Source organism: Acomys minous (genome assembly GCF_964271855.1).
Source record: "Acomys minous genome assembly, chromosome: 4".
In the NCBI taxonomy this organism is placed as follows: domain Eukaryota; kingdom Metazoa; phylum Chordata; class Mammalia; order Rodentia; family Muridae; genus Acomys; species Acomys minous.
This window is the reverse complement of record NC_140486.1, coordinates 128,095,749-128,114,712: the sequence shown is the minus strand read 5'-3', so window position 1 is coordinate 128,114,712 and position 18,964 is coordinate 128,095,749. Positions and strand designations below refer to the sequence as shown.

The window sequence follows — 18,964 nt, the reverse complement described above, 5'->3', positions numbered from 1 at the left end:
GGCACTGACCTTGCCACTTTGTATCACCATCTCCATAGCTACCACAGAGCTGCACACCTTAGACAAAAGCCTCCAAAGACTGTAAAAGGAAACTGATGCGTCATGGATTCTGACAGACTCACCGCTCCTTAAGGTGGCACTCCACTAAACCCACCTAACTAACTTGCTCATCATCACGCATTAGCAACAGTGTCCTATGGAGTATCCAGGGACTCCCCTTCTGGTCCTGGGCATGAGCCTTGTGTGATTACTTTGCACATAGGTACCCTGGGGAAGGACCAAAACTCCAAATACAGTTTCTCCATAATGTGTGTCTGCTTTTGTTTCTATGTAAAGTTAAAAAAAAAATTGTATAGGAAGAGATCTTAAAAATATTCTATTGAGGCTTTTAGGATTTCATGCCGGGCATTCTGAGTGTTGAGCACATTGACCTCCAGCTCCTTCCAGATCAACTCCTACCTCCTGACATCCTCCCACCTTCATGTCTTCCTCTATTGCTATTGTTCTAATACCCCCATTGCGTCCTATCTGCTCATATTCTTCTGGCTGTTGGTCCACTCTGGAGTGTGGTAGACCTAGCAGGGCATGTGAGACATCCCTAGTGAGAGAGTCTGCTTTCTGTGGATGCTTGTATGAGAGAGCTTTGTGTTTGGTTAATCTGGGACTTGATGCTGGGCAGTGAGGGCCAGCCCCTTCATCCAAGAGTTGGGGTGACACACCTATTGTCTCTGTTAATGAGGACTCTCATGACAGTCATGGGTTTGGATGCTTGGTCATGGGGATGTTTGATTTCTACCGGCTGACCCGTCTCCTTGGCAGATGGCTGAAAAGCTTGAGACCTCATTTCGCCTTGCTGGAATTCTTAGGTGCTAGCAAAGAAAAGGGAAGCACATGTTCTGTGTATTTTCTTAAGTTAGGCATACTGAAATGATGCTGGCTACTGTGTGCAGAGCAAAATGGTTTTCCAGCGAAGTTACATTAGAACACTGCATTGCTTGTTTAAGCTAATATGTGAGGCGATCAGTCATGTTATTAGTGCAGCCGATGAAAGCCTTGGGAAAGCACTCCACGAGCAGGCCTTGTGGAGACGTGTGATTAAATAGAAAGGAGATGAGGAGATACCTGCTCTTCTGAAAGAGAGCTTGGGTTTCATGGAAGTTTTATAAACACTTGACTAATGGAGTATTAAGTAATAGGAGACGTTTCCTTTACATTATTAAAAAAAAAAACACTTATCTGAAAGAAACCTTGGTGTTGTTTCTAAGTAGCTTATGATATTTTCCTAATGTTTGTAGTTTTAAAAGTTGATTTTTAACACTTATAATTTAAATATAAAGTAGTAGTTCATCCATAAGGAATAGCCCCTCCAGTTTTCACTCAGCATTCCTTAGGGCTATTTTTGTCTTGTCATTGTCCCTGATTGTGTAGAAGTGGCATGGGGCATCATTGTTAGAAACGTTCACATGTGGAAGTTAACATGATCTTCAGACACAAGGCAGATACACGCATTTCTGGCTCTCTCTGGCACCGGTGGTTTTGTGTAGGAGAGCTGAGCAGGAGGCTATACCCTGGATCTCTTTGTCCTCAGGTTAGGGAAAGGGCAAGAATTCCTAGCACCCTGTCTCAAAATTAAATACACATTGCATTCTCCTACCATGCTCAGACATCACTAATATCCCAAAGCACTGTCTCCTTGTCACATCAGAACCATAGTGCCATGGTCCAGCCTTGGCCCTGACCAAGTCGTCAAGCCTGGAGTGGCCACAGAACTGAAGTCTGTGTCTCAGGAATAGAAGCAGCCAGTTCCCAGAATTGTTTTAATTGCCTGGGGAGTCGTACCCATCACCTCCTAAGTTTCCTTATCTACTTTCCTCGCCAATTGTCCTTCTCTTGCATTCACTAGGGCAACCACACTTAAGGAAAACAAAAGGTGAAATTATCGATGAACTATGGCTGTAGCAAAGTAGAGCCCTCTAGCTTAGTCTTTGCCCAACCCGGAAAGGTACACACTTGCAATGTCACCTGGCACATAGTGAGTACTCAGTGACACTTACATGGTTTGTCTTAGTCCCGTCGTTTCAAAATCAAGCTTACTCTTTCTCTGTATATTTTAATTTATATTTTTCAAAATACACATATTTGTTGCATGTCATTCAGTTTCTGTGAAGGACGGGCTCTAGCTTACTAATTCTTTTCTTGTATGTTTTTCTTCTTTTTCAAAATAGATCCCATGCGTGGCCCAAGAAAACTGGAAGTTGTAGAGGTCAAATCTCGGCAAATCACCATCCGCTGGGAGCCATTCGGATACAATGTAACGCGTTGCCACAGTTACAATCTCACAGTGCACTACTGCTACCAGGTCGGAGGTCAGGAGCAGGTGCGAGAAGAAGTAAGCTGGGACACGGATAATTCGCACCCTCAGCACACAATCACTAACCTGTCCCCGTACACTAATGTCAGCGTGAAACTCATCCTCATGAACCCCGAGGGGCGCAAGGAAAGCCAGGAGCTCACGGTGCAGACCGACGAAGACCGTAAGTGCTTCTGCGCGTGCGCTGTGTGTCTGTGACGTGTGCGCTTTCAAAGCATCCTGTCTTCCTTTGGCTTTGAGAGCTGTGTGTTGAGAACATGTGGAAGGGCAACTTCGTGGAGCAGTGTCAACATGTCTGTGTCCCCCACTCCAATGCACTGATTAGAAGTGGAGGGGACAGACATGGAGACATTTATTGTTCTTCTATAATTCAGCTCCTCACAAGGCCACACATATGCAATTCATGCCGACCTATCTCATCTCCCCCCTCCCTATCACCCCGCCCACCTTCCCCTCTCCTTACAGGGAGGGGACACGGGGCCCTACACTTTACCTCTTGAGTATTAACCATGAAAGGTTCAGGGAGAGACGCAAATTGCCGCCTTTAGTTGTGTGTCCAGTGCCGAGCTCAACAGACCACTTGTCCCCTCCCGCTCCGTTGACCAGCTATTGATAGCACTGGTCTTGTGTGGGTCTGGTACAGATGACTCCGATGGCATGTTACAGAAAAGCACAATAATCCGAATGGCTGTATGAGTGAGAGGACGATCTTGTGTGGCTCTTATCCTCCAGGTCACGTGCTTCCTGCCCCTCTTCTGGAATGTTCCCCGAGCTTTAGGGGAGTAGTATAGGTTTCTGTTTGGGTCTAGGCCCTCAGCCAGCACTTGTACTTTGCACCCTATTAGTCACGTGGCACTTTTCTCTATGGCAAGTCTATAGTAAGTAGCTCTTAACATTCTTATTATCATGCTGGATTGAGAAGTGCTTGTTTGAGGTGTTAGGTCAGCTCCATAAACTGCAGATGCAAACATCTTTACCTGGCGTTTCCCCCCACCCTCCAACAAGAACCTAGCGCAGACATAGAGCAGGAGTCCCAGCCAGCATGAGCCAGTGATGGCGTGGCTGTGGCACTTCTGGCGCATGTGTGGCATGGCTGTGGCACTTCTGGTGCATGTGTGGTGTGGCTGTGGCACTTCTGGTGCTTCTGTGGCGTGGCTGTGGCACTTCTGGTGCTTCTGTGGCGTGGCTGTGGTACTTCTGGCGCATGTGTGGTATGGCTGTGGCACTTCTGGCGCATGTGTGGTGTGGCTGTGGCACTTCTGGTGCATGTGTGGCACTTACATTCTTCCCACCCCTTCTCTGTAGTGTGCCTTGAACTATAGAGAGGTTCACTATTAATCTCTTACTTAACATGTTGTAACATGTTATAATATGGTCTCACTAATTTTGTGTAAAATTATATAAACTATTTTTAAGTTTTAAGATGGAAACCCATTGTTTTCCATCTATAGCCATACGCATGACTTGGGGTATGTTTATAGGCATTCAAAAATATAAAATTCAGTCCTATGAGAATGTATTCTTAATAAACATGTTACTCCTGATTTAACTAACACTATTGCTGACTCAACAGGAAGTGGATTGTAGCCACTTCATGCAGACCAGATGGGACTGGCAAAGTTGAGAACTCTTCCACCTCCTTTGAGTTTCAAAGTGAGAACTGATAATAAATTGGGAATTCTTTGGAATCCTGTCAGAAATGTCAGAGTCTCTAATTTCGGATGTTTGCTTGTTTAAATCCTCTTACTAGTCTCAGGAAGTAAGCCCTATGTTGTTTGCAAATAAAAACCTATTGTTTTGTAGCTCTGCAGCATTCAGCTAATTAGAAAAGAACTATTATTGCAAATTATGCTTTCTCAATAACCAACCAACCAAAGACCTACTTTAAAGAAGATGAGGAGAAGAAAGAAAAATAGAATAATTGTCAGACAAGACGGAGTTGGAGGAAGGAAGCAACAGCTCACTGTGACTCTGGCTTATCCAACACCATTTTGTTCTGGAGTCACACCCTATTGAAATGTTTATTGTGTCAGGAAGTTATGGAAATTACCTTTTGATAACCATTAGCAGTATTGTGGACAGAATAAGTGTTTTGGCTACAACCCTAAAATCCTGAATCCTTGAACATCTAAACGCAAATCTTTAGCCTAAGTCCATGTAGGTTTTGTTTTTCTAGTCAGTCCTTTTATAAAAATATAAATAAATAAATAAATAAATAATTTATTTTTCGTAATTTTTTTCGATGAGCCCACTTAAAGCATTCTTTTTATTACATTACTTACTTATTTTGTGTTGATCTGTGTCTGTATATGTGTGGCTTCATACATGCTGTCATATCTGTGTAGATTTCCAATGCATCTGAAACACGTTAAAAGTTTGCTTTTTTTTTTTTCTCCCAAGGTGTCCTTCAAATCAGCATAACTTGAATGTATCCTAATCAATTTTAGATTGATTTTTTTCTGTTTCCTCTCTGTATTCCTGAACCTACATACATATTTTCAAATGTAAACAATCATACGATAAAGCACCCACGAGTATAGCTGTGCTGTACTGTGGGGAAGGGGCAATGCCACAGGGAATGCTTTGGAGGCAAAGAAGACAGCATTTGTAGCATTTTCTCAGGCCTGGCCTGCTGAGCTTCAGCCCCCAGTAGTGATAAGCGGTGTAAGGCTGGCGTCTCACATTCCAGTGTCCCACAAACCTAGCAGCTCCCTTCTTAATACCGTGGGTTACTTTGTGTCGACATCATGTTCCATCGCTTTCTTCATCCCCAGGTGAATGGTTACTTTCAGATTACATACTGTTCCTATACTACAGGTTAGAAATAGACTTGACTCAGTTTAGAAATGAGGCAAGTCCAAGTGCATCTGTAAAGGACTTTCCTGTTAAACACTTGGCTCCATTTGGATTAAATACAAAGCCTCTCTCTCTACCAACAAACACACCTTCAAATAAAAATTAGCTTAAAATTTGAAATCTTTCACTTCCTTTTGAAATTCCAGGCACCCGTCCAGTCTGAGACAGACTTGGTGATGATTAAGAGACTATTCACATCCTCGCACAGCCTAAACCATCCCTCCAGCCTCCTTTTCAAATCCTTATTGAAATGTCTGTCCGTTCATGTGTTGGTGAACATTTGGGTTGTTTCCAGTTAGGAATGGCGCTGTGGTGAATATTTTATACAGTCTTCAGACTTCACCTGGGTAATCAGTAGATAGGTTGGATGGATGGAGCAAATGAAGGACAGATAGATGATGATAGATAGGTGGATACACAGACAGACAGACAGACAGACAGACAGACAGACAGACAGAAGATAGATGACAGATAGTGGAAGAGCTGCCTCACACCGAGTATCTTTGTATATATGACTCATTTGAAGAATTGCCACGTGATTGTTAACATCCCTGGATAATTTTACACTCCCCCAGCCGCGCATTTGGCTTAGAACGACATTTTGATTGTCACTTTTCAGCCACCCAATGATGCTGAGGGCATTTTCATATATGACCTTAGCTGGCTTTAAACTCTCTATCCTCCTGCCTCAGCCTCCTCGGTGCTTAGTTTACAGGGCTGTGTCACTCTCCTCATTCTCTGCGTCTGCAGCAGTCCTGACGACTGTGAAGCTAGCATGGCCGCCCGCCACTCTGGCACCAGCGCTACTTGCAAACCCTCGTGCCTATCCATCTTCCGTCCTTCCTTCTGGGCGAACAGAAAACAACTGTGCATCCAAAGGAAATAACTGAGCTTCATGGAACTGGCTCACACCTTACATTTAAAAAATTGGCTAAATCATTTCACAAGCACAGGCTTTGGCTTCCAGATTTTGTAAAGAGATGCAAACGTATCTATAGAGTATTAATTCTACAAGCTCCTTGAGAGGGTTGGTTGTGATCCACACATTCATCTCTCGCGTCCTCTTTAGTCCCAGGTGCTGTCCCCACGGAATCCATCCAAGGAAGTGCGTTTGAAGAGAAGATATTTCTTCAGTGGAGAGAGCCCACACAGACATATGGTGTGATCACGTTATATGAGGTAACTCACATGTTCCTTGGTAATTTACTTTTTAAGTATAATGTCTTGAGATAATCTGAGCTCTCCGGTATTGTAAAAACACAATTCCGTGTTTCCTTGGAGCGTTTAGTGCTTTCTATAGTCGTGGTAGCTGTTATATAGAAGCAGAAGATTAAAAGTGAGTTTTTCAACTATGCATTGCTTCAAGATACATATTTTTTAAAATTAGATCATTGTATATTGTGTGTTACATATTAAGACACAACATTTTTTAAAAGTCACTGTTATTGAAAGTAATAAATATTTTGAAATATACATTGATTAGTCATGTTCCTTCCTAGCTATGAACTATTTTTCCACTGATTAACCAATTAGAAAAGTCAATGAAAAATTATCTCTACAGTAACCACTGAATAATATTTTTTGGTTCCTTCGTATTAGCACACCTTCCCTAGACTTCATTGCCACCATTTTGTCTTCTGGGGTGAATCAAATAGTTAAGTGATGGTAACAAAAAGAGAAATTGATAAATTGTCCAAAAAAAAAAATAGCAGCAGTAATGGGTGACAGCCATTTTCACACCGTTGTGAGCACCGCTTCATTGTGCCTATTGTCATAGAAACAAGCAGGTGCATTTTTAAAACTAGCATTTATTTGAATGCAAATTCAACAAAATTATATGTTGTAAGATTTCTAAAAATTATGGCCGATCTGCATATGGATATGCCTGAACACCCCTCAGTGGCAGTGACTGGAGCCGGAGCAGTGAGCTGCCGGAAATGATCACCACCAGCCCTCTCCCTGACCCCACAGGCTCAGCGCACGTTTCCTCACACCTTCTCAAAGTCATTATTGAAATGCAAAAAACAATAATAAGAATAATAAGAACAATAATTGAGAGCAAAGGGAAGAAAGGTAAAAGTTTTGCTTTTACGGTCTGTTTTATTGTGAAAACATAAACAAAAACAGCTCAGCTTTTATGGAGATGTTTTATAATCAAGTCAAGCAAGGTGATTTTTTTTTCCCTCCATATTGAAAATACTTCATATTTTGGGCCCACTAATGGTATTTGGACATCGATTTTATAGATTCTAATCTAAGGATAGCAGGAAGTTTTCCTGGAAAAGCTACTCTTTGGAGTTCATTTTAAGGCCCAAGCAGTCTGTCCGCCTGTCCCCAAAGCCACAGGTTGCTCTCTACAGAGACAGAAACTAATAGCAAGATTCGTTCCCTCTAACCCCACCAGACATTTATCTTTGTGTGATAAGTAACTTCAGCATGAAAACAACAGGGAAAATAATATTTCAAAAGAAGACTCCATTAATCTTTCAGACTTAATAGCCAGGCTGTCCCAGTTGAACACTGATCTAAGCGCTGCTACAGCGCGGATGTGTGGGTATGCCATAAATCAAGGTTCTAGCAACCAGATAGTTGCGAGTAGAGCAGGTTGGCTTATTTTTCTACAGATCCAAAGGGGAAATATCAAATATTTGAATAGGGTCTAAATAACTGAATGTGTTTCCTGAATGCCAAATCAGTCTTCCCCATTCCCGCTCGGGTTCTAAGTATAGGAAAGAGAGCAATTCCGGGCTCCTCAAAGTAGGGCTTGGCCAGCATCTCAGGAGGGGCACGTCCTTTCCTGCGACCTCAGTGTTCACGAGTGCACATGGTTCCCTTGTCTTGCACGAGTGCACAGTCTCCTGCTGGAGCAGACGATCAGTGCAGCAGCAGCCCGTGTCCCCCGTGTGAAGGAGCACAGTCTTGGCGAGCAGGTACTATGTGAACAAAGCTAAGTGGTTTCTCCTAAAGAACCCATGGAGGTGCAGTTGATTGCGGGTAAAGATATCCGTGCTTGGTGGCTGCTTTTGTAATAAATGTGTTCCCTTGAGGCTGGGAGCACGCTTAGATGATGTGGGGATGATAAAATAAAATAGATCGTCTGCTGTAGATATAAATACGTACGCTGGGTTTTGATTATTGAGTTTTCCTTTGTATCTTATAAAAAGTACACTGAAGCATTGATGCTTGAACAATGCTAACGGCATCATCTGGCTTTTTTTATTTTTTTTTAAGACTCTACAGCAATACATATTCTCCCAGTCTTCTGTCTTTATTGTAACTTCTACCCTCAGCCTTTTACTGCTTGGCCTTTCCTGTCTGTTTTTCTTGCCATCATTCTTTCTGTCCTTGCCCTTTCCATAACCATTTCTCACTTTTGTCATTTCATTTTGTCAGTTGCCTTCCTAAAATCCAGGGATAGCGACTGTGGCCACCCTCAGCGCAGCAGCCCTGCCAACTTGCAAATGTAATGCTGTTCTTCACGTGAACCTGTTAAGTACGTGAGCAGCCAAAGTAGGATGTGCGGCCCAGTTTTTCTCTTAGGAGTTAAGCACTGTTAGAGCTAGATGCAAGTCCAAATTTTCATAAGGCAGAAACTACACTACCATTTTATATATCAATATAGATGGATATAACCTAATATTAGCAAAAGCACATTTTACTACAATTACATACACCCTGTGAGGTCACCAGCTTACATAATGCAAAAGAAAATGTAAGACTCTTTCATGACTGATATGCAAAGTTAACCCCAAGAGAACCCTCTAACAGAAATCTACAGGACATTTTTTTTTATTATTATTATTACATCTCTCCAAGCATGGGCCAAAAAACCCTGGAAGACACATGAGAGAGATCAGCGGGTTTTCTTTGCATAAGCTTTCTAAACTACACACTGATGGAAGGCATGAAAACTGCCTGCATATCCACAGGAGGCTTAGTGATGATTCTCAGCACTCATGGCAGTCAGTGGGCTGATGGCTGTGATGTACAGAGACTTGAGACAGATTAAAGTAAGCATGGTGCAAACAGCCCACTGCAGGGGGCGTGGTCCGCGGGGTAAGCAATGAGTAAGAAGCGAAGGGGACTCGGAAAGAGCTCTACCTGGCCTAGAAGCATGTGGTAGCATGCCTTCTAAATTTAAATAACAAATTAGGAATTTGTAAATAGGAAATAAATTTGTTTAAATTTGTATTATTTGTATAATGTTTTTTTTTTAACTGATGGCATGGAGAAATGTATACATGTACAGACTGCTGGGTGGGAAATATATGTTACCTCTTTTAGTCCATTTGAGAGTACCCAAACAATTTAAACATTGACACCGAACCTATTTCTAGAGGCCTTTGGGTGAATAATACTCCCAGGTCTATTGCATATAGGCACTGTATCTCCCGCATCTCACTAATTTTATCTCTCAATCGTCTATTATTAATTTTAGAGCTATGACCTTGAGAGTTATACACCTACACGTTTGTAGTATGTGTAAGACACTGGACGATGACAGAAACCACACGTGAATCTCACGTTCTCTACTAGAAGCACCGGCGCCGTCACCGGTGAGGGAGACCAGTGCCGAACCCAAGCCCTCAGTCTCGTGCTTGACGAGCACGCAAAATTCTGTTTGACTCAAGGCCAGGCAGGTCCAGTTGCCTGCTGATGGGGCTGTTTGTATGTTAAGAGTTGAAATATCTCAAGGCCATGAGCCTGGATGACCAAGTGTACTTAGCCACCACCGTCTGAGCTTGATGACCCTGAAGAAGCGGTGGGGGTTGGGCAGCGGTGTCAGGAGCTAGGTCACAGTTCAACACCTCTTGTCAAGCCGTAGCTGTAATAATGCTTCCAGAATAGGTCGGAAAGTCTTCAAAGTAAAGCAGCCTTCCCACTCGTTATTTTTCAGTGGTAGCTGCTAGGTGCTCTAGAGATAGCCCAGTGGTTAAGAGCGCTGCCTTCTCTTCTAGACCCCGGTTCCTGGCACCCACTGCCGTCCCAGATCTGATGCCCCCTTCTGGACTCTGTGAGCAGTGCATGCATGTGGTTCTTGGACAGAAAATCAAACGTGCATGCAGTAAACCTAAAATAAAAATAAACCTCAAAGCAAAACAAAAACAAGGGAAGTCCGGTTAGCTCTGTGTATCATCCCGATTATTATTTATTAGTAGGTACTTCTTCTTGCGTTGTCTTTCTCCTGGACTTAATGGGCCAGGGTCCTCAGTGTTTTGGAGTGTTTCTCCCCTCCAAGAGCCTTCTGAGTTTTTCACACCATTGTCATTCACTCATGTGCCTCTGCCCTCCCACAGCACTCTCCCAACGCCCTCCTCTAATTAATATATATTAATTATATATTATAATTATTTTTATTTTATTTATATTTTTATTTATAATTATTTTTATTTATAATTATATAAAATAATTATAAGTTAATTTTATATATATATATATATGAATGACGTTCTTTCGCTATTTTCTTCAAATACTATAGTTTCTTGTGAAGTGCCTTGGCCCTTTTCAGCCCTGAAATCAAATTTAATTATCCATCCCCTTGTGTTCACAGGGTAAATTGCCCAGACCCCAATTAAAGACATATATTTTATGCTGGCTGCAATTACCATCAACTTGCTTTCCCTACAAGATTTCAGTCTCCTACAAGGCTATTCCATCCAGGCTGTCTGTGGAACTCGCAGTGTAGAATGGGAGAAAGGGGGAAGATAATTTTAGAAGATTCCAGGCACTTAACTGCAGTCAGAAATCATCCAATGTAAGCAAGTGCTTATTCCATCTCACCAGTTTAACACCTTTCGTCCCCATCACTCCATTTTAGGTGTCACCTCGCTTTTGTCTGGGGGCATCCTGTAAAATTACTGGGACCCACCATTGGGCAATTGGTACTCTTTATAGTGGCTTCATTAAAACATTTTCTGCCCTCAGCTGGCAATGCAGCAGTGGTGTAAAAGCTTTCCCCAACTTTTCTTCTGGGAGCCTCCCACTGCTTTTTCTACTGCCTAGTGCTTAACAGGCACTTAATAAGTACTTGTTGCATGACCAGCCCAAAGTAGGAAGTGCCCAAAGTGAGCATTGCATTCTGGTCTGAGCCTAGCAGGATACTGTGGAGCCTTGGACTATGCTGCCAAGGACAAGAGCTGCTCATGGCTTGCAACTTCTGTGGCAGGAGGCAGTTAGAGTTGCCTAACCCCTGGTCCCAGGAAGCTTTTAATTTTCTGACTTTCTGACTCCTATACATTTAGGGAATGGGGCTTTGGACATTCCGTCACTTAAAGCATAGGTGGATAAATTTGTCTATAGGGAAAAGAAAAGAGAATTCATAACTTTGAGGAAGGCATGAAGTAGTATGTCCTTGTATTTAACAAGGAAAAAAGGAGTGGAGTCTATAGTTTTTACCAAATTATTAAAGGGTTGAAGACAAAACACAGAGACTCCCATTTGGGCCACCTGGCAACCAGAGGAGAGGTCCTCTGTCTCTGGCATATTTAAATCATGATTTAAGGCTAAACAGTAGATTCCCAGCATCCATGAGCAAGTAAAGCTCAGGGACCCAACCACAGCAGGAGGCGTTAGCTGCTATGGCTGGAAAGCCAGACTTAGGGCAGTTAGCAAATATGCCGATTTGAGACTCTGGCCTGAGGTATGGATAGACACATCTTTACCCAACGTCACCTGAGTTCTCATCAAAATCTTCCTCCTCTGGACCATCTTTATATCTATTTCTGAATCTTCACTCCCAGCCTGGACCTTTCTTGGACCCTACTTCTGTCATGTGTGCATGTCCACATAGAAATTCAAATGTCTGCGTCCATCTTTAAATGCACCCTCACCCACTCCCTTTCCTTTCAATAAGGGGGATGATCTTTTTGAAATTACTCCTCTGTCCTGGTGCTCCGTCGCCGGCTGCCGCCTAATTTCTTCCTAACGTTTATAGTTCCTTTCTTGCTGCCCACCTGCCTCCACAACTTACTTTAGTCTGCCAAACTATATTGTATCACCCATATCATAGTTTTAGCCACTGGATTCTACCAAGATTCCCAGGGGCTTTTATATTTCCTTTATTAGCCCCTCCCTTTATTAATCACTCAAATCAAATTAAGATTTCACCTGGGAGCCAAGAGGGTTTTTTTTTCTCTTTAAACAAATAAAATTGTCTTATTTTCACACTCAAAATGTTCAGAGTTTGCCTGCTGTGTGTGTCCAGATCTTTCATCTCAATGGACAGACTGGAGCACACAGTTGCCTATGACATCCCCGTCGCCTCAGAGACCTCACAGGTCCAGACTTTGGGTCCAGGGCACTTCTGCTGCAGAACTTAATCCAGCTTCTAGCCCCAAGTTCATTGCCTGGCCTGGCCATTTGTGGAGTTCAAGACGTGCCAGGTTTGCCACCATGTCCTTCCTCGGGCGTTTTGAATGGCCGTGTGGGCCTCTCTCCCTGACAAAGCTTCTTATGTTACCGTCCTGTTTGTTTCCTCCATAGTTAACGGGTTTTGACTGATACGTTTTATTTATTGTTGAGTCCTTCCGTTCCACCACACCCAGCCCGGATTCTTCCATCCCTAAAGTCAGTGTCTGGTTCATCTGCTGGCCAAGGCACCAGCATTTTGGTCAGTGTGTCAATGGAATCACCACGTGTGACTGCGTAGAGAACCCAGCACGAAGGCTACTCAGTCCTGTTCAAGGCACGTGAACAAGCGCAGGGTTCAAAAGCCCCATAAGTGTCCACAGGACCCTGCAGACATGTCACCTCACAGAGCAGAAGCTAGCATAATACAGTGCTGTGTATTCAGGAACACGGCTGGAAAGCAGATGACCACAGGTCTAAGGCAAGAAGCAAAGGCTCTGGGCTTTTCCACATTTGCTCTGCTCAAGTCTAGAGCCAAGGTGGTGAAGTGGACAGGAAGACTGGCTTGTCCTTCGTGCACTACACTCATCCCTATAGTCACACTCGTTGTAGCTGAGGGGCTCCAGTCACCACTCTCCCACCATCCTGCTTACACACCCCAGGGCAGGAACGGCAGCAGAGACACCAAGCAGGTCCTTGGAGCACAGTGCTGGGCACGTTCAGAGGCTCTCTGCAAATGGATCAAGTGTATGAATGAGTGAACAAATGAACGTTGGGGAACCGCTCAGGAGCGGTTACACCACCACACTCCACTCCGGGGGGCGGGGAGGCAGGGTGGAAAGCTAAGCTAGGAAGTGGGCACACACAGGAGGCTCCACCCCAGTCCTCCCTGGCTGCTGGGAGTTGAGCTGGTTTGTTGTCTTCATAAACCTCCTCAGCCTCAGAAGAGCCATCCGTGAGAGGGTTAACAGATCTGCCCGACTCTGGTGAGGCCACTACCTACCTACCGCAGTGATTAAATGCATGGCGAACGTTCTCTTGCCAAAGCTCAGGTGATTCCATCTAAATGCTCTTTCAGAGAGGTCTTCTTAATTATAATGACATGGTGTAAATATAAGAAAAAAAAAAGAATGTCAATTATCACCCTGTATAATAACAGTGCTGGTGTTCTTGCACATAAATTACAAGTAGGTTTACCTATTTAGAAGCACGAAAAGTGCTCAGTTTTGCAATTTAAAACTTTTGAATATGCCACATTTAAAAAATTATGTCATTATAAGCTGTAGAAGTTAGTAATCACCACTAACAAGTGTGCTCTTGGGTAACTGATGAACGATCATACTGAAATCCTTTTTAAAAAATCACTTGAAAAGGCGAAATTTAAAGGCACCTATGTTTCGTTTATTTTCAAACACTCCGGTTTCATGTAAAATGAGAATGTCTCTTCCGTGGTGAGGACCATGAAAGTAGTAGAGTCACGCTCTCTGGTGGCGGAGGGTGGGGTGGGGAGCTGGGGGGTGGGGGGCTGGGGGACAGGGGGTGGGAGACAGCTCCCAGTCACTTGCAGCAATTTAAATCTCAATTTTATTTGATTAAAATTAAATGAGACGTCCAGTGCCTAGTCTCGCTATCCAGATTTCACATTCTCAGTGGCCCCATATAGCACGTGGTCCCCCCCCCCCGTGTTCATTAATGCAGGATAGATATTTTCTGGCATGAAAGACAGTTCTGTTGGACAATATTCTGAAAAAAAATGTCAATGACTCTGACCCGTAATAGCTGTCCATTTGCAGCCCCAAGACTTACTGGCAGGCATCTCGCATTTATTTTTGGAGCAGACATTGTCAGCCACATGGATGAAAATTCTTCAGAGTAGCCTTGCTCGGAAAGACAAGCGTCCCCCATTCATGGCCAAATCAGATCATGGCTAAAGATGAGGGCCGAGAACTCCGCTCTTGCCAGGGCCTGTCCATTTGAGCCAGTTGTCAACTCAGGGTTTGTTTGTTTTTGTTTACTATTTCTAAATCTGCTCTTGGGGCTCATTGAGATCAGACAGTTTCATTGTATCAGGTTATGGTGAACCCATCTTCCGCATTCTAACCTACTGGCTTTAAGCTCCTCCCTAAGCTCAGGCTGAGTTCCTAGTCTCGGCAGCAGACTGGAGGTTGGAAGTTTCGAGCAAAGAGCTAACCCCGACAAGTAGACAGTACTCGCACCCGAAGGCCTGTGGGATAAAGGTGAGGGCACATCCATTTCTCCAGGGTCGTCATCGCGTTCTTATTCCCTTGCAGATCACCTACAAAGCGGTCAGTTCCTTTGATCCAGAAATAGATTTATCCAACCAAAGTGGAAGAGTTTCAAAACTGGGAAATGAAACCCATTTTCTGTTCTTTGGCCTGTATCCTGGAACCACATACTCATTCACCATCAGAGCCAGCACAGCGAAGGGATTTGGACCTCCAGCAACAAACCAATTGACCACCAAAATATCAGGTATCGTACGTATTGATGAGTGAAGCCTTTCGTGGGAAATGGCATTTTGTGCCTCTTCATTGCTATTGCCAAGAATGCAAAGGTTAAAACACAACAATAAATTTGATTAGCAGCACAAGTCTGTACCTAAAACAGACTCAAAGGATGAAATAAAATGCTATGTGTATTTAGCATTTGGGGGCATGGCCATCCTTTACTAGGGCATGGCCAGTGTTTTAGCAATTCTCCCTGAAGGACTTGATTACGATGCAGAAGGTTTCAATGAGGTTCTCTAGTCCGGGTGGTGGCGACCCCGGGACTCTGACATAAAACCGCTAAGTCAGCACAAAAGCAGCACCTGCGAGCTACTGGCCTCAGGCTCTGCACTGCTAGTTTCTTTCTGCCCTGCAAAAAGATGACGTACAGGATGGCATCAAACACTCACGGGCCCTTTTACAGACCCAATTATATCACCCAACAGAAGATATAACTTGAGGAATAATTCTGGCATATTCATCTGTGCAGAAAATGTCTGTGTTCCTCAGACAGGAGGGAACGAAGTTGCCATCTGGTGTGAGATATGCTACCACAGTAAACAGAATTCCACGAACATTTTCTTATTTTTATTTTTTCTTCCTCCCTTGGCTAAGAGTGGGGAAATATTTGGGTTTGGGCTTGAACTTTTTGTAGTGTGTTTTGTTACTCATCCTTCTGTCAGCTGTGACAAAATACTAGAGAGGGAAAAAGAGCAACTTGAAAGAGGAGAGCTATGTTTTAGGGTTAAGAGGTCTCAGGCCATGGGTGCTCAGCCCCATCACTGTGGGTCTGAGAGGGCTCTGCTCATGAACAGAACACAGGCATCTACCCTTGGTGGACTGGAAAGATTCCTGGGCAAAATCCACCCTTCAAGCCCTCTCCCTCTGACGTCTTCATTTGAAAACGCTTACCTTTGCCTCCTGACAGCCCACTCAGATATGAACCATCAGCCAATAGATCTTCTGGCAAGATTTGCAGTGTCATGATCTGGCCAGGACTCGGCAGTGTCATCCGATTGGAACCAAGTTTTCCAGTGGCATGTCCATGTCCAAATCAGGCTGCAAAGAAGTAGGAGGGGGCGAGGAGAAGAGTTAACCACCCCCAGGGCCAGTTCAGCAACATCCAGCATGGTTTTTATATTTATTACCCTTCATCTCTGGTTTTATAAAAAGTTTGTTTGAAACAGAAGGAAGTTGATGTCCAAAATTAGAGTGTTTTAAATGTAGATTTGGAGGGCAAGGGGTTTTTAAGAGGTTATAACTTAAGGGGTATTGTATGCATCATAAGGTTTTTTATGTGACTTGAAACTTAATGTATATCATTAGGCTACCAGGACAGTGCAGAGTTGGGAAATAAGTTTTTCTTAAGAGGTTAAAAAATAGCACAGATGGGAAAACACATGCATGGGACAGTTATGTAATTGAATAGGAAACCCTGCACACTGGGGTGATTTTTAATGCATTTCCTCTGATCTTAAGTGAATATTACCTATTGTATCAATTTGTTGTGATTACTTAAAGAGGAAACGTATGCCAATAGGTATTACCTCCAAGTAAGTTTTACTTTCCACAGTAGAGAGCATATTTCTGTAAGTATTATCATAAGGGAGATGTTCCATTAGAAAAATGATTAAACTTTTCCATACGTTATATAAAAATTCCAACAAAATATGAGTCTGGCCACCTCGAGTTCATATAATTCTATCCAAAAGCAAAGAAACTTGACATTTCAATTGCCCTATACAGGCTCATCAAAAGTAATGATTTGACTTTTATGGAATTAAAACCACATTTCAAGGGTTGGCTGCCAGCTACTTGGGAGGCCTTGGCAGGGTTGCTTAAGCCTGGGATTTCAGGGCCAGCCTGAGCAAACAGCAGAAGCCCAGCTCAGGGAAGGGAGGTTATGCTATAGTTCCTGACCTATGCTCTTTGTTTTCCTGGACCAAGAGGCAGAGCAGTTTCATGCTGTGAAATAGAATTAATTCTTGATGGGATTAGAATTTAATTTGAATGCTTAGAAAACTTTAGTACATGTGACTGATAAATGGCTCACGTTTGTCATATAAAAGCTTTCTCATGTGTAAGATGGTTGAGAAGTGAGGTCACAGAAAGTGGTCTCTGGCTGTCATCGGTCATCTCTGCTTACATGTGGCCACAGGGAGTCTATCTGAACTTGTCTAGGGAGGGAGGGATTACGAAAGTGCACAGCTGCTGTGCTGTAGTGAGACACCTTTTCTGGAGAAGAAAGAATGTCAGAATGACTAAAGAGAATCCATTGCTGAGGATTGTTGATAGTTGATAGCTGGGGTAGAGAAACTCATTTTATATATATATATAATTTTCTTAAGCCTGTGGATGATGGTAGATTTCATATGCTCCAGTGGCTGGGCCCACACCCATACACATATGGGCAGCAATAACTGGACTTAGGCGGTTGTTAAAGAGGAGGGAGGAGAAGGGAAGAGGGAAGAAAGAGAGGACAGGAAGTTGAAAGGATTTGTGGGGGATTGGAGAGGGAAATAGATATAACCGGGTTTCAGAGTATAAAAGTATTACATCCTCAAGAATAAAGAAGCACCTTTTCCCTTTTAGGAAGAGAACTCAAGTGGGTATATGTCTGGAGAGCTGCCATTTTGAACAGGCATAGCAGTGGGCGTTAGTTGCCCCTACCGTAAGAGATTCCCATTTGGAGGCTCCAGAAAGGATTTTTTTTTTAATTCAAGGTCTCATGTAGCCCAGGCTGGCCCCAGACTCATCATGGTAGCTGGGGATGGCCTAGAGCCTCCTCTTGCATCTGCTGTGCTCCCACAGGCTGTGACTGTAGGCCTGTGCCCAGTTTCTGTGATGCTGGGATTCAATTCAGGACTCTGTGTGTGCCATAGGCAAGCATCCTAAATGCTCAGTCACATCCCCAGACTGAATGTACCCACACCCTGTGCTGAATAAAATTATACACGAGAGAAAATTGACCTCAAGCTGTTTATTCTTCCTCCATCCCCTTTGTGCCTCCCACCCCATGCTTCCCCGCCAAGTCCCACGTTGTCACCAACCCGCTGCAGCAATCTCTCCGGCTCTGACATCCTCTCAGAACCCTTGGGTGGCTCTTTAGCTCCTGAAACACTTGACTTCAGTGGGGGAATCACAGCATTCAGTTTTACGGCGCTGGTGATTACTTCCACAACTTTTATATGCCTTTAAGGCACATTGTCTATTTCCATGACAGTATACATGTTCTAAAATGGTTTGTTGTCAAAAAAAAAATACTACAAGCAAGGAGCTAGGACACAAATAGAAAAACTGAACATCACTAACACCTCATAAGCCCCTTTGTCCCTTTTCCAACCTCAGCTCAGAATCAGAGAGGTCATTTGCCAAGAGCTGACTTGAGCAAGTGTCCCTGTTATTTTGTGGCAGAAACACATGTATGTAAAACCTTGGACGTGGTTGATTGACAGCTATTATTTGATCTTGTAAGACGAAGAAGCAAGAAATAAATAACAAGTCTCCCATCTTGTCCTTTTTCCTAGCACCATCCATGCCAGCATATGAATTTGAGACACCTTTGAATCAGACTGACAATACAGTGACAGTGATGTTGAAGCCGGCCCAAAGCAGAGGGGCACCCGTCAGGTAAGGGGCACAGGGAGGGCCACACTGGCTCTAAGAGAAGGATGCTCCAGTCACACCCACTAATTCCTCCAGAGTGTTTTCCAGGTTTTTCCAAGCTGAGTCCTCGTTAGCTCTCCTTACAGGAAATGACTGGGGAAGATGAAGGGGCCTCTGTGGAAGGGTATAGAAATACCATGTTCTCGAATAAAAGAGACTTGTTCCTTTTGATGATGGGGCCATGGTGCCGTCTCTTAACCAGGTGACTTGACTCTCA

The 18,964-nt window shown here is 43.5% G+C and overlaps 1 protein-coding gene across 7 annotated transcripts in view; it reads left to right on the top strand.

Moving 5' to 3' along the window:
- The window catches only part of PTPRM (protein tyrosine phosphatase receptor type M), a 687,660-nt gene that overhangs the window by 414,050 nt on the left and 254,646 nt on the right, over nt 1–18,964 (top strand). For all 7 annotated transcript variants that reach the window (XM_084778137.1, XM_084778138.1, XM_084778136.1 and 4 more), the window contains exons 8-11: nt 2,226–2,534; nt 6,297–6,406; nt 14,866–15,067; nt 18,609–18,711. In XM_084778137.1, the coding sequence (XP_084634263.1) occupies nt 2,226–2,534; nt 6,297–6,406; nt 14,866–15,067; nt 18,609–18,711 (724 nt within the window). The remainder of the gene's footprint in view (nt 1–2,225; nt 2,535–6,296; nt 6,407–14,865; nt 15,068–18,608; nt 18,712–18,964) is intronic.